Raw genomic sequence first — 13,213 nt, forward strand, 5'->3', positions numbered from 1 at the left:
TCATCAAAATTCATCCCTCTCGGCATCTTGGTCTTTAATCTGATTATGAATTTGGATTCGATTTGTCTTAATTTGCGCAGTCTGTTTCCTCCCCGTTCTCCCAAGTTGACCATGTGTATGCCAAAATAGGACATCGATTTCCAGTCTCCTTTTTGACATGATATCATGTGTTTTGCTGTAGCATATGCTAGATCTTTGTTTTTTACAGCTCGGATATGTTCTAGGATCCGTTTTTTCAAGGCACAGGTTGTGCTTCCAATGTAACGTGAACCACACTTACACTGTATCACATAGACTACATATGTGGAGGAGCAGGTAATTTGACCTTCTATGAGTGTTTTTTTGCCATCCGATTCATCATATGTGTTTGTATTCAGGCCAATTTTACATGCTTTACAAACATTGCATTTACGGAATCCATTTCGTTGGTTAGTTAACCAGTTATTTGTTCCACCCGGTCTTCTCGATTTGAAGTGGCTCTTTACCAAATGATCCTTTAAGGACATGGGTTTTTTGTAGCTCATTTTTGGTCCGTCACCTATAATTTTCTTCAAATCCGGGTCTCCTGAAATCAGATGCCAGTATTTTTGGATCTTGTTTTTAATGATGCCACTCTCTTTGCTGAACGTTGTCACGAATCTTGGTGCTTCATCAGACTTCTCCTTTACTCTTTGCGTAGACATAATCATAGATCTTGTTTTCAGTTCCACTTTTTTCTTGCTCTTCTCAAGTATTCTTTTGCTGTATCCTCTCGATTTTAGCCTTTCTGTGGTTTCCATTATTTTCTTTTCTGCATCCTGTTCTACGGAGCAATTTCTTTTCATGCGAATAAATTCGCCATATGGGATACTCGCCAATAGAGGTTGTGGGTGGAAGCTTGTTCCATGGAGGATACTGTTGGTGGCCGTTTGTTTCCGAAAAAGTGTAGTTTGTAACTGCTCGTTCTCTACGTACACTTTTATATCTAGGAAATCAATTTCCTTTTCACTAATGGAGTGAGTGAATTGTAGCCCAATGTCATTGTTGCACAATTTTTCAAAGTATACCTCAAAGTCCTTTTTGGTTCCATTCCAAATTATGAACAGATCGTCGATAAATCGGACCCACAGTATTATTTTTTCCAGGTCTGTTTGGTTTGTGGGATCCCATGCAATGGTTTTCTCCCACCATCCCATAGTCACATTAGCATAGTTGGGAGAAAACGAAATCCCCATAGCAGTTCCACACTCTTGTTTATATAGTTGGGTGTCAAATAAGAATACATTATTGGTTAAACATAACTTGATCATTGTCATGAGCATTTCTGTGTGTCTACGTTCTCCGATGTTTCGTTGCTTGAGGAAATAATTGCAGGCCTCTAAGCCAATGTTATGTCTTATCGAAGTGTACAGTGAGACTGCATCAATTGTTATCAATAAGTAGTTCTCATTCCAAGCAATATTATCCAAAATCTTTAAAAAGTCCCCAGTGTCTTTAATATATGAACTCATGCTTTTGGCGATGGGCGCTAGGAACAGATCCACGTATTGTGAGATGTTCTCATAGAGGCTTTCGCACGATGCCACAATAGGTCTGCCGGGTGGGTTGGTGAGGGTCTTATGGATTTTCGGCAGAAAATAAATTGTGGGGATTATTGGGTGCTCATTCATTAGGAATTTCTTTTCTTCCTCATCCAATAATCCATCTTGTTGCCATTTGTGAATTAATCCATTTAGATGCAACGTCATTTGGTTAATCGGACTCGTTGATAGTTTAGAGTAGTTGTCTCGGTTGTCTAGCTGTCTCTTAGCTTCTTGTACATAGTCTGTTGTTTTCATTAAGACGATATTCCCGCCTTTGTCCGCCGGCTTTATCGTGAGATTGATATCATCATTCAAAGTTTTTATGGCTTGTCTTTCTCTTTTAGTGAGATTTTCTCTTTTGTTTCCTTTTCTTTGTGCCGTCAGTTTTTCAATTTCCTCAACTACAGCCTCTGAAAACATATCAATTCTATTTCCCGGAGACAAAATTGGACAGAATTTAGATTTCCTCTTTAGACCGCTCTTGACTCTACGGTCAGTTCTGATGTTCAGGTCTTCTAGCAGCTGTGTTCCCGAGATTTCTGGTGTTTCTGCTGTGTTGGGTTCATACAAGAGTCCGAATATGCTCTGGAGATCAGGTAATTCTCCAATCTGCCAGTCTGATTGTTTGTCTGATGCCTCTCCATTTTCCGTGTTCAACGTTGTTTTAGGGCGTTTGGCATGAAATTTCGCAAGTTTTAATTTGCGTATGTATTTGTATAAGTCTATTCTGGTTTCAGTAGGGTTGAAGTGTTTTTCGGGACAGAAAGAGAGGCCTTTGTTCAACAGTGTAGTTTCTTCTTCTGTTAGAGTATGCTCTGAGAGATTTATAATAAGATTTTCTATTTCCGATTCCTCAGAGGATACGTCTTTTTCTCTTTTTCTTTTGGCTCTTCTGGTTTTTCTTGTTGTCCCGTAGCGTGATTTTTTCCTCTTCCTCTGGATTGGTATGATCCTCTTCCGCGGCCTCCTCCTCTGGATATGGATTTGTCCATGTTCCACAGGAGGACCTCGTCTAAAAAATCAAAACCCTGGGTACTTGCTCCACTGTCAGACCCACCGTCTTCACTCAATTCAGATCCACTTACACTGGCTGGTGCTTTAGGTGCGGCTTGACGTTGGTAGTTCTTTTTGAGATGATCGAATCTTTTTGCAAATGTGAGAATTCTTCCCACCGAATAGTCCTTTTCATCTCTTTTGAATTTTCTCTCTTTGCGCTCCTCTATTTCAGTTTCATATTTCTCAAGTCTGTCATCCATATTCTTTTCTCATTTTAGACGCTTCATCCTTTTGTACTTGTTGTTTTATATTTTCTTCTAATTCATTTATCTTTGTAGTGATGTCATCTATGTCAATTTTGGCATGCTTAATTAGGATTCGCATCATATTCAATGAGCATATCGTGTTGTTTTCCAGCCATTCCATGATTAGTTCTTTTTTTGTTTCTGGATGCGTTGGCATCGTGAAAATTCGAAGGCCTCTCGGAATTCTCTTGACCTCAATGTATTTTTCAAGAGCAAGTATTTCCCAGCTTTTGTTAATTTCCTTCTTATACAATTTTTCAGCCAAGTTAAACATTTGTTTCCCAGTGCTTAATTGGGTCGTTTGCGCCGTGTTCGATGTTTGTGGCACATTACTGTCTTTTGAGGAGCTTTGGAATATTGCATTAGCCTTGTCTGCGCGTTTCGCTACTCGCGCTTCCATTATTGCTCTCAATTCTGGTATTCTTTGTCACGTTTGTATTGGTTGCGTTCCGTTGCTATATAGCTATTTCTCTCACAACCGAGCATATAGGAGTTTACAGTCAATCGCAGCTTTGTTTACACAAACGCTCTCTCCTTTCGGCAGGACCTGTTGAAGACGCCGTACAGTTACGGCTGACTTCACTTGTCGGCCTGCAAGGGACACATCGCTCCACACAGCTCGTATTCGCTGGCAAAGATTGCCACTCACCTCCGGGAGACTCCCTCTTTGACGGCGCCCTCCGACCCCGTCTTGGAGACGCTCGACCTTCGGCGGTGATTTTCAGAGTCCGTTTCTCCACGCTGTGAGGGCAGGCGCCCCAGAACCACTCGATTTCTCCACCAAGGCGATCCAAAGGCTCCGGGCGCTCAACTGTGGGTGCTCTGCAAGGGGGCCGGATCAGGGCCCTTTTTAACAATTTTCTCCCCAATGATGCGGCACTCAGCGTTTATGAGTTTATAAACAACAATTCCTTTATTTCTCCAGCTCGGACCAACGCGTTTCAGCCATCACAGGCTTTGTTCACGGTAAGTGAGCTTTTTTCTATGTCCACTATTTATCCCATTTCAAACAATTATGGTGCATTATGGGATTTGTGGTCAAGTTACATTTCATTGTTTTTGCAAATTGCAGATAGCAACGTCTTTTAGTAGTATTTACAGATTTAGAAACAAACGCTCTGCTTTACGCGCTTTGAACATTTTTACAGCCTCATATTAAATGCATATGTAGACATTTTCTCAAGTATTGGGTATCGTACCCTTTTTCCCTCTCAAATTACAGTTCTCATTCAACATTATACTTTTCCCAATGATGCTGGTTTGAAAACTCGACATCCAGAACAATCCCTTAAAAACTTAAGCTATAACAGCTAGTAGTCGACAGACATTGGGAAAAGTATAATGTTGAATGAGAACTGTAATTGAGAGGGAAAAAGGGTACGTTTCTAAATCTGTAAATACTACTAAAAGACGTTGCTATCTGCAATTTGCAAAAACAATGAAATGTAACTTGACCACAAATCCCATAATGCACCATAATTGTTTGAAATGGGATAAATAGTGGACATAGAAAAAAGCTCACTTACCGTGAACAAAGCCTGTGATGGCTGAAACGCGTTGGTCCGAGCTGGAGAAATAAAGGAATTGTTGTTTATAAACTCATAAACGCTGAGTGCCGCATCATTGGGGAGAAAATTGTTAAAAAGGGCCCTGATCCGGCCCCCTTGCAGAGCACCCACAGTTGAGTGCCCGGAGCCTTTGGATCGCCTTGGTGGAGAAATTATATATATATATATATATAAAATTTACCCATGTAAATTTGTATACAAAGTGTTAACCTCAGCTGCGCTGGAAAGCATACCCCTTGCCACTAAAGGTAGGAGAATTATAGCGTATGGAAATATGACCATCCACCCAAGTACTCCACTACATTTGTCAAATAACCTCTTCTTTGAAACTTTAAATCAGTGCCATAGATCATTCCACTACACCAAACTCTTAGAACATAAATAAGGGACTCTTCCAAGTGGAATGCAATCCCAGCTGCACAGTGTAGACTAAGGTATTTACTAGATATGCAATTTTAGTGTTGCTATTCATTTCAGACCTCAGACTGAGGGATAACTTGCTAGCAGGAGAGTTTCCTCAATTCCAGATTGCAGATACTCAGATTTTGTGCAGTGTACCAACACTAATTTTCACCAGGTTTTCCCTGGCAGAAAATAATGGGAAAATACAGCTGAAGTATTCAGTTAGCATCCGAGTTGAAATCCTGATTAAGAAAAATGTACGAATTTGTGTCTTTATTGGGATTTGCATATAGTTTGAGTTGAGGCCCAAGTTTTCTATTAAAGTAGAGCATTCTCTAATACAAAAGGATTAATCCTGAAACACAACAGTTTGAGTTAAAACATCGTGCTAAACTGCATAGAGACAGGATCTTGTTCTGACACAAACTGATTGATTAAAACACAATTTGAGCACATTCCACATTGTGGTTGGGACACAGCAGATTCGTACCTCTGGCAGAAAGCTTCTTTGTGTTGATGATTTTGGCTGCATACTCGTGTCCAGTACAAAGCTTCACACAGCGTCGCACCACGGAAAATGCACCCCTGGGAAGAAAGAGCAGTGTAAGTAAGGTACAGTAATAAAGGAGCGCAGACGCATGTATGCAACATTAGCATAAGACTGTCAATTGAGTGACCACTATGCACAATCCAGCTTCTGGAGATTCACAGTTGTCAGTCAGGATTTGTCCATCACTTACTGTCCAGTTTAAAGCAACCGTCGATTTGGTTTTTCGAAGCCTTAATTGACAGTGTAGCCTTCTGAAATCCCTATTCCTTATAATACACATAGGAGGGCTTTGAGGCAGGCTCCTTCAAACACTGACCTCTTTAAATCAACCTATATCAATATATATATATTTTATGTACTATTTATGTACCTCATGTTTATTATCGGTGTGCTTATTCGTACCATTACTATACACATCTCTATGCACACGTTATGTACCTCATGTTATTACTGTTTGTGGTTACTCTGTAAAGCTCACAAATCAATGAATAAATAACCTCTTTCAGCCAACGGCTTGACGCATTGTCAATCCTATCTTACAGCATTCAGAGGAATAGCTCTCTCCCACTTTCATGCTGTTTATTTTTTAATTCTAACTCCTATAGAGTTCTGCACAGCAACACATAAGGACCTATTTTACATTTAAAAAGTGCAGTCGACCATCACACTTTGTTGCATTCAATTCTATATATCATACATGTATTGTAAATGGAAAACAATCTTTATTGAAGGCAGTAGGATTTGTTTAAATGCTTTTGCCATGACTCGAGTGAAATATTCTTCTATTTATCACAACGTCAATACCTCACCATTATAACCAATACCACTACCTATACCATCACCAGTAATACCTCATCCAGCAAAATCAGTACTACTAATGCTAAAAAAAAAAACAATACCATCACCAAAGCAACTACCATGATGAATACCACATACAACAATACCATTATGACCATTACTAATACTAGTACCACCACCAATATCGCCACTACTGATATCAAAACTACCAACTCATCAATACCACATGGCAACAACATAAGTATCAATATCACAACCAACACTAGTGCCGCCAATACCACCAGCACGAATACCAGGAATATCACCACCACCACCATCAGCACCAATACATCAGCACCATCACTAATACAACTAGAATATATTTCAGTAAAACTATTAATACCAATAGCACCACCAATGCCACATCACCGCCACCAATACCATCAACAATACCACAATCAATAATACCAATACAGCCACCCCAATATCACCAGAAACTGCCAATACCCCCACCAATATCAATAAAGGAGAACGGGTAAGTTTGCCCAGCTGGGTCTCTTGCTGGCAAAACTCAGTCTCATCAGGTGGCTCTCTCCCACTCGGCACACGCTTCTGGCATGGTCCAGGGACGTCATGGAGTGGTCTTGTGCGGAACAGACGCATGAAAGAATTGTGATTGTCCGGATAAGTAGCGCATGATTAAGGACATAACAGAAGGGGTGGGACAGAGGGCGGGATTGAATGCGGTATTGCCGAATAGGGAGAGACAACCCACATGAAAGGTGAGGTGGGGGACAGTCCGAAATATCACCTCCTGGAGAGATGATCTTGGGAGACAGAGTAACTGAGCCTGAAAAGACCCTCTCTTATGGACAAATCTGATCCTCCTGCCAGTGAGTATGGACTCACCCACACTCAGTCGCTAGGCCCAGACACTTGGAAGTGTTGGCACAACTGCAAGTTCTGTTGTAACACAGCCATGTGATGTGAATGTTACACTGCGATGTATTTTTTTGTTGTTTTTATTTCTGTTTATTGGAAAAAAATCTTGATAAATAAAGCATTTAAAAAAAAAGAATTTCCCAATATCACTTCAGTAGCACCACCACAAAAGCCACCAACACCATATCCCCATTACCAACCATTGTGGCAAAGTCTATCGCACTTACCTTAATGTACTACAACATGGAAGCACACTTTTTGCATGCCTTTGTTTGCATGCACTTTTATATAACTGGCTTATTTTTAAAAAAAATATCAACCAAGTGTAGCGGCACTTGCACAAAAGGCAGTAAATCACTTCATAATATAATTTGTATACATTACAAATGTTTAACAGAAACTATCAAAGAAACGTTGGTTAGTGTAATGTCTTAATATAGTACTGAATTACCACTTCAGTCTGCATGGAGACCACTTTGTGACACTATAAGCATGTAGAAATGTCAAAACAAATTAGGATGAAGTCATTCTCGGTGACGAGACTGAGTATTGTGCATCAAATGGGCATGTGCTGGGAGCGGATTCTCGCCTGGTGGCCCAAAAGCCCTCAAAAGGCCTGGCTCGTCGGGCAGATTTGCTGTATGGAACAAGGGACAGACTCAGATGAGATGGAGGTTCGTTCTGTCTGTGTATTCCCAGAATGTGAAGGTTCTATACACCTCTGTCACAATGACCCCATGCTAGCCACAATAATCGAAAATATTTTTTTCTTCTGCAAAATCTGGTGAAAATATGCTCAGCCTTACTAAACGTTTTTTTAGCCTGATAGCCAAAAACTGGACAAAGCACACCCAGAATTAAGACGTGACTTCAGGTATCTTCGAAGCAGCCAACTCCAGTTTGCCACTGGCCTGCAGAGTTCGGGTAAGGCAGATAAGAAATATATAGTTTACCAGCTTACCTCATACAGAGAAGGGCAATCAGTGAGTATTTCACAAAAGCCTCAGCAGTGCAACACTGCAGATTAAAATACTCAATGGCATTCACACAGCTCCTACTTCCTCCTCCTCGATTTATTAGTGGGATTTCACATATTTGTTTATCAAAGGCTTACTCACACAATTGAAACCCGCGTGTGCTTTAAGTTTTCAGCTGGTTTACTTCCTTTCCAACCATCTATTCAGAATTGGTTAGATTGGACAAGGATCAGAAGAGTTGTTATGCAATCACATAAGTACTTCAAAGATCAATTCTAACACACTGTCCACTCTGTATATCCAACTAGTAATATTCTTGTTCTAAGAAGTTGTCACGACACACACATGTGCAGATGCCATACAAATACATGTACAAATGTGCTAATTTCAAGTCATACACACTTTAGAATGATTTCATCAAGCTTCCTACCTAGAAGTCGTCAACCCGTCTAAATTCTTGAGGGAAAAAAAAACGAATCCTACATCGGTAAAAAGAATCCAAATTCAACAAGGAAGTGTTACCCACATTGATGTCTTCACTTCTATTGAAGCCACAAGACTAAAATCAGTACATTTATGCATGGATCCTTGCTTATCAATAACCTACCATAGCAAACATTATTGTGAAAACATGTAGTCAACTTTCCATTATCTACCCCACACACTGACTATCGGAATGCTACCTTAATAGACATTCCAAAATCCCCATTAGTTCTCCTCTAAGCGATAATTGACTCAGCCACGGATTAGTGTCCGGCATAAAAAAAAAAAGAACTGCATCACCACTATGCTACAAGACTACACTGGCTTTCAGTAGAAGCGAGAATACAATTAAGAATGACATGACTTACATTCAAAGCCCTTCATCTACAACAACCTAAGTAATCACTTGCACCTCCTCCATAAAAATGTCTACTGGTGATAAAAATGTAAACTTCAAACATATAATTACAATTGATGCAAAGAAATTCAATTCTAACTCACTCTAATAGAATTGCTTTTTGGCCCGGCTGTCTTTCTCTAGAAATACTTTGACAAGAGACCTTTGATGTCTTAATGATCACCTACTCCATCAAAAACACATTTCTTTAAAATATATCTGCATATGTAAAAGTTTCCAAATTATTTCTTGATCCTTTGTTAAATCACCCCTTCCCATTTTCCCCTATCCATCTCTCTCTCACACTTATTCAGTCTTCTTCCCTCTTTACACCAACTTGTGGTACCATTCCAAACATCTTTTTTTTTTAATCCTCAATCAACTTCAAACCTCCTTCAGCTGCTCGAAGTTGCGCGAGATGGCAAAGCCTTGCAGCAGGTAGAATGGCGACACTTCAAAGTTGACATCAGAAAAGGTTTTTGGAATTGGGTTGCAGTCACCCACCAAAGAACAGCTTGTGAGAGTCTGGAGGACAATGGAAAAAGAGGAGGTTGGACATGTCTATAAGTGGAGTCTAACACCTGTGGCACTGGAGATACAGGAGTGCCTCACCATAGCTGGGAAGCAGGAGGCAAGATGGCGGGCAACCAGATCGCTCTGCTGAGATTAAAGGTGCTTAACTTGGACAGCCCCATGGAAGGAGTGAAAGCTTCCAAAGGATGAAGGATGTACTTGTCTCACCGATGCAAGAGCAGACTATCCCCTGGGTGACGCAGCTGGCTTGCTGGCTGGGGATTGTTCTGGTAAGGAGGAGGCTTTTGGGGATGGCCGCGTGAAACATCAGCCCCTGGAAAGTCAGACCTCTGTGAGCAATGAACAACAAATCATTGTAATAATGGTGAACAAAGCACAGAAGAAAGTGAAGCAGGACTTTTTTTGTTTCAAGAGAAAGGATGCTACTGCATAGGAAGCAACTTAGGAAGTGGAGATTGGTGAATTGGCAACTAGACAAAAAGAAAAGATGGGGGTTCTAAATGCCATGTTAAAGAAACTTGAAAAGGTGGAGAAATCAAATCTGTGATGGAGGCCTGTCTGAAAAAGATGGAATCCAGGACCACTGAAGTGGAGGTAGCAGCAAGTTCACAAGATGACAGTGCTAATTTTAAAAGACAAGTAGGTGTGATAGAGGAGCAGGCGATGGAATATAAAAAATTCATAGAAACAATAGTAAAAGAAATGTACCCGGACAATAAACTGGAAATGCTAGGAAACTCAGGTCTAGCAGCCACTATACGTTTTTGGGGGTTTTCCTCCCATCGAGGCTGAGGAGCTCATACCGGAGATAATGCGTGCATTTCTAAAAGAATGTTTTGCCCTCACTGAAGGCGATTTGTCATATGCAGAGCCCACCCATTTCCCTCAATATCCTCAGTCAGCTGAAGTCCAGTGCCCCAAGACTCCATGCAGAGAGAGAACAACAGCTTCCATCAAGGCATCACTCCAGACAAACAGTAGGATAGTGCTCCCTTTTCCCTGATCGGCGTAAAGAAACTCGCTCACAGGAGTCCACAACTACAGGCAGTTCAAAAAGAGCTGGTGAATTTGTAGAGCAGGGCTTTGGTCTGGATGTCAAGGTCTTCAACAAGTAGCTCATGAGCTACTGTAGCTCTCCAGGTACCTCCGAGTAGCTCACCTGTGTGCAGCCCAGCTTATTAAATCAGAAAGCTTTTGCTTGGTTGAATTATTATACTATATAAAAAATTTAAAATTATACAGCACTAATAATATTAGTTGCTGCCAATGTGTTTCATTGAACATAACTAGCTCTCAATACAGAAAAGGTCAGAGACCACAAAATTGAAAGTTTGACCGAATAATAGAATATTTGAGGTTTTGAACGTGGAAGCACATGGATTTGGTTCTTGAGTGGAACCAAATCAAGAACTTGACCTCCATGTTAATGCTGAATGCCTCGTTGAACTGAGAAGACTAAACCACACAGTTTCCTACCCTTTAGGTTATAGACCAGATGGCTGGGGATTGAAATGGCCCTTTGACGATCGTATTTCCTTGTACTACTGGGGAGGTGGAATGGAAAAAAATAAAAAGGACTTGCTTGTAACAATTGGATGGTCGTCTCTCCTCCGTCCCCTTCATCTTGCGGTCCCAGTCGGCAGCAGAAGCTGGAAGAACCCTGCCACACAGGCTCTTTTAAGCCAATCACAATGCTGCAATGCAGTGCGGTGACTGGCTCTCTCGTGATTGGTCCGAGTGCCCAAGACGGCCATCCAAGCAGTCATGCGCACTTAGGGAGTGCAAACCAATCATCCCCCTGTGCTACCCAGCCCCGCGAGCCACTGATTGCCATAGGAAAAATAAATCTTGGTAACAATACGTTATCATTGTATTTTTCCTTTGGAGCAGCGGGGCAACACTCCTACGCCTTAGCGCCACTGCCTTCACTCGAGAGAAGGTGAATCTTTGAATCTGGTACTTCATTTCCCCACTCCCTGCAGAGCAGGTTTCTAAGACCCTTTATTCTTCTAATGTTTCTTTTTCTATAAAATAAAATTTCAATGTAATCTTTCATGCTGTATGAGTTTACCACTGCTCTGAAGAAGCAAGATGGGACCCACATTGCTGTATTTATGTGCCAACATGTTTATTTTACTAGGAATACACTGTCATAATGTAAGAACTACAATAGAGATGAAAATTAAGAACGCACGCGGCATTGCCCAAACATGTAATGGGTATAAAACATAGCCATTGCAATACTTACAGGACTTACAAATCTATTTAGCTTCGAAAATATACACAATTATAATGTAAAAGCGAAGGCAGCGCTCATCAAACAAACTGGGTGAAATGAAGTCTTCCACTGTTTTTGACAACTTGAAAAATAATAAACCTGCATTATCCAAGTACTCTCACAAGATGAAAGGTAATGATATTTACTTTATAAAGATGCCTATTTGACAGGGACAAATCAGTACTAAACTGTAAACAGCAAAAGTATTTATCACAAAAGTCAAACAGAGATGACTCCATTCTGTTACTGCTGCACCACCTGCCAATTAAATGCACAAAAAGGCCACTCAAACTCCAAGACACAGCTACAAGGAGTAGAAGCAAATGTGATCTACAAGTACCTATGAAAAAGAAGAGAAACAAGATGATATCGTGGTTAGTTAATCTGTCCTGCCAATTGAGGCAGATGGGCACTTTAAAGACTGGGAAATGTATAAATGAAGAGCAAGCCAGAAACTGTTTTAAGAGGTTAACTTTCACCATTGCCTTATGGCTAATTTTGGGAGAATGGCAACTGGTACTTGTGAGAATGGTGGCACTATCGAGTCATTGAGCCGTGCTGAACACTGGCTCCTTGTCTTTTAATTCTTTAGGTCGAGTAGTGGATGGAGCCTGTAGAAGTTATGGTCTAACACCAATTACAAAAGTACTTTTTAACAAATACAAAGCGCTACTAGATTGAAGGAAAGTTGGTGTGGAAGGGTAAAGGAAATAAAACGCACTTTTTGGTAGCCTAACTCTGGTGCCGTTTGATGCATTTGCACAAAACATTTTTTAAAAAGTAAATCAAGTTTACGTTCTCCATGGAAAGTTTTGTGCACATACATCAAGCAAAGACCTAGAAATTAGTGGGGAGCCCAAAGGTCACATTTCCCAATTTAACTCCAATAAGATTATTTGCTCCCTGATACAAAAAAAAAACAACTGATCCGAATTATACCAAACGTGACAAATGAACAGAACTTTACTCAAGGAAGTGCCTTTGCTTGGTTTGGTGTAAATCCGTTTGAGACATAAGAGTTTAAAAAGTGATCCGGTCTGGGAATGAAGTCCCATTTCAGAGCAATGTGGACCAATACTATGCGAAACCACTGCTGATTTGCAAATAGACAGGATTTGAAAATGTTGTTAAAAAATTAAAAGGCACACTATTGGACAAGGAAGCTTTTTCTCAAGTCATCCACTGCAGATTCGCAAACCTACTGCATTCGGATTGGCTGGCCTTCACAAACAAATTTTGTGTTGTCCACCTTTACTCAACATGTTGCACTGAGCATCGTGCTGAGAACAAAAATCAAACCTAAAACAGTATAAGGGAGCGGGATGAATACACTCTGACCCATGAACCCAGCAAAAACAAATTAAGTATTTACAGGGCTATTGCTGTGTCTGGCCAAGAGCCATACATGGGGATTGACTGCAAGGGGGAGGGGTAAGGGGCAG

At 40.6% G+C, this 13,213-nt stretch overlaps 1 protein-coding gene across 1 annotated transcript in view; it reads right to left on the bottom strand.

The window, feature by feature from the left end:
- Positions 1-13,213, bottom strand: part of LOC147679844 (calcium/calmodulin-dependent protein kinase type II subunit beta-like) — an 820,445-nt gene that overhangs the window by 669,237 nt on the left and 137,995 nt on the right. The window contains exon 2 of the mRNA XM_086942481.1: positions 5,324-5,418. Coding sequence (XP_086798607.1) covers positions 5,324-5,418 — 95 coding nt within the window. The remainder of the gene's footprint in view (positions 1-5,323; positions 5,419-13,213) is intronic.

The sequence above is a fragment of the Lissotriton vulgaris genome, chromosome 11 (genome assembly GCF_964263255.1).
Source record: "Lissotriton vulgaris chromosome 11, aLisVul1.2, whole genome shotgun sequence".
Taxonomy (NCBI): Eukaryota; Metazoa; Chordata; class Amphibia; order Caudata; family Salamandridae; genus Lissotriton; species Lissotriton vulgaris.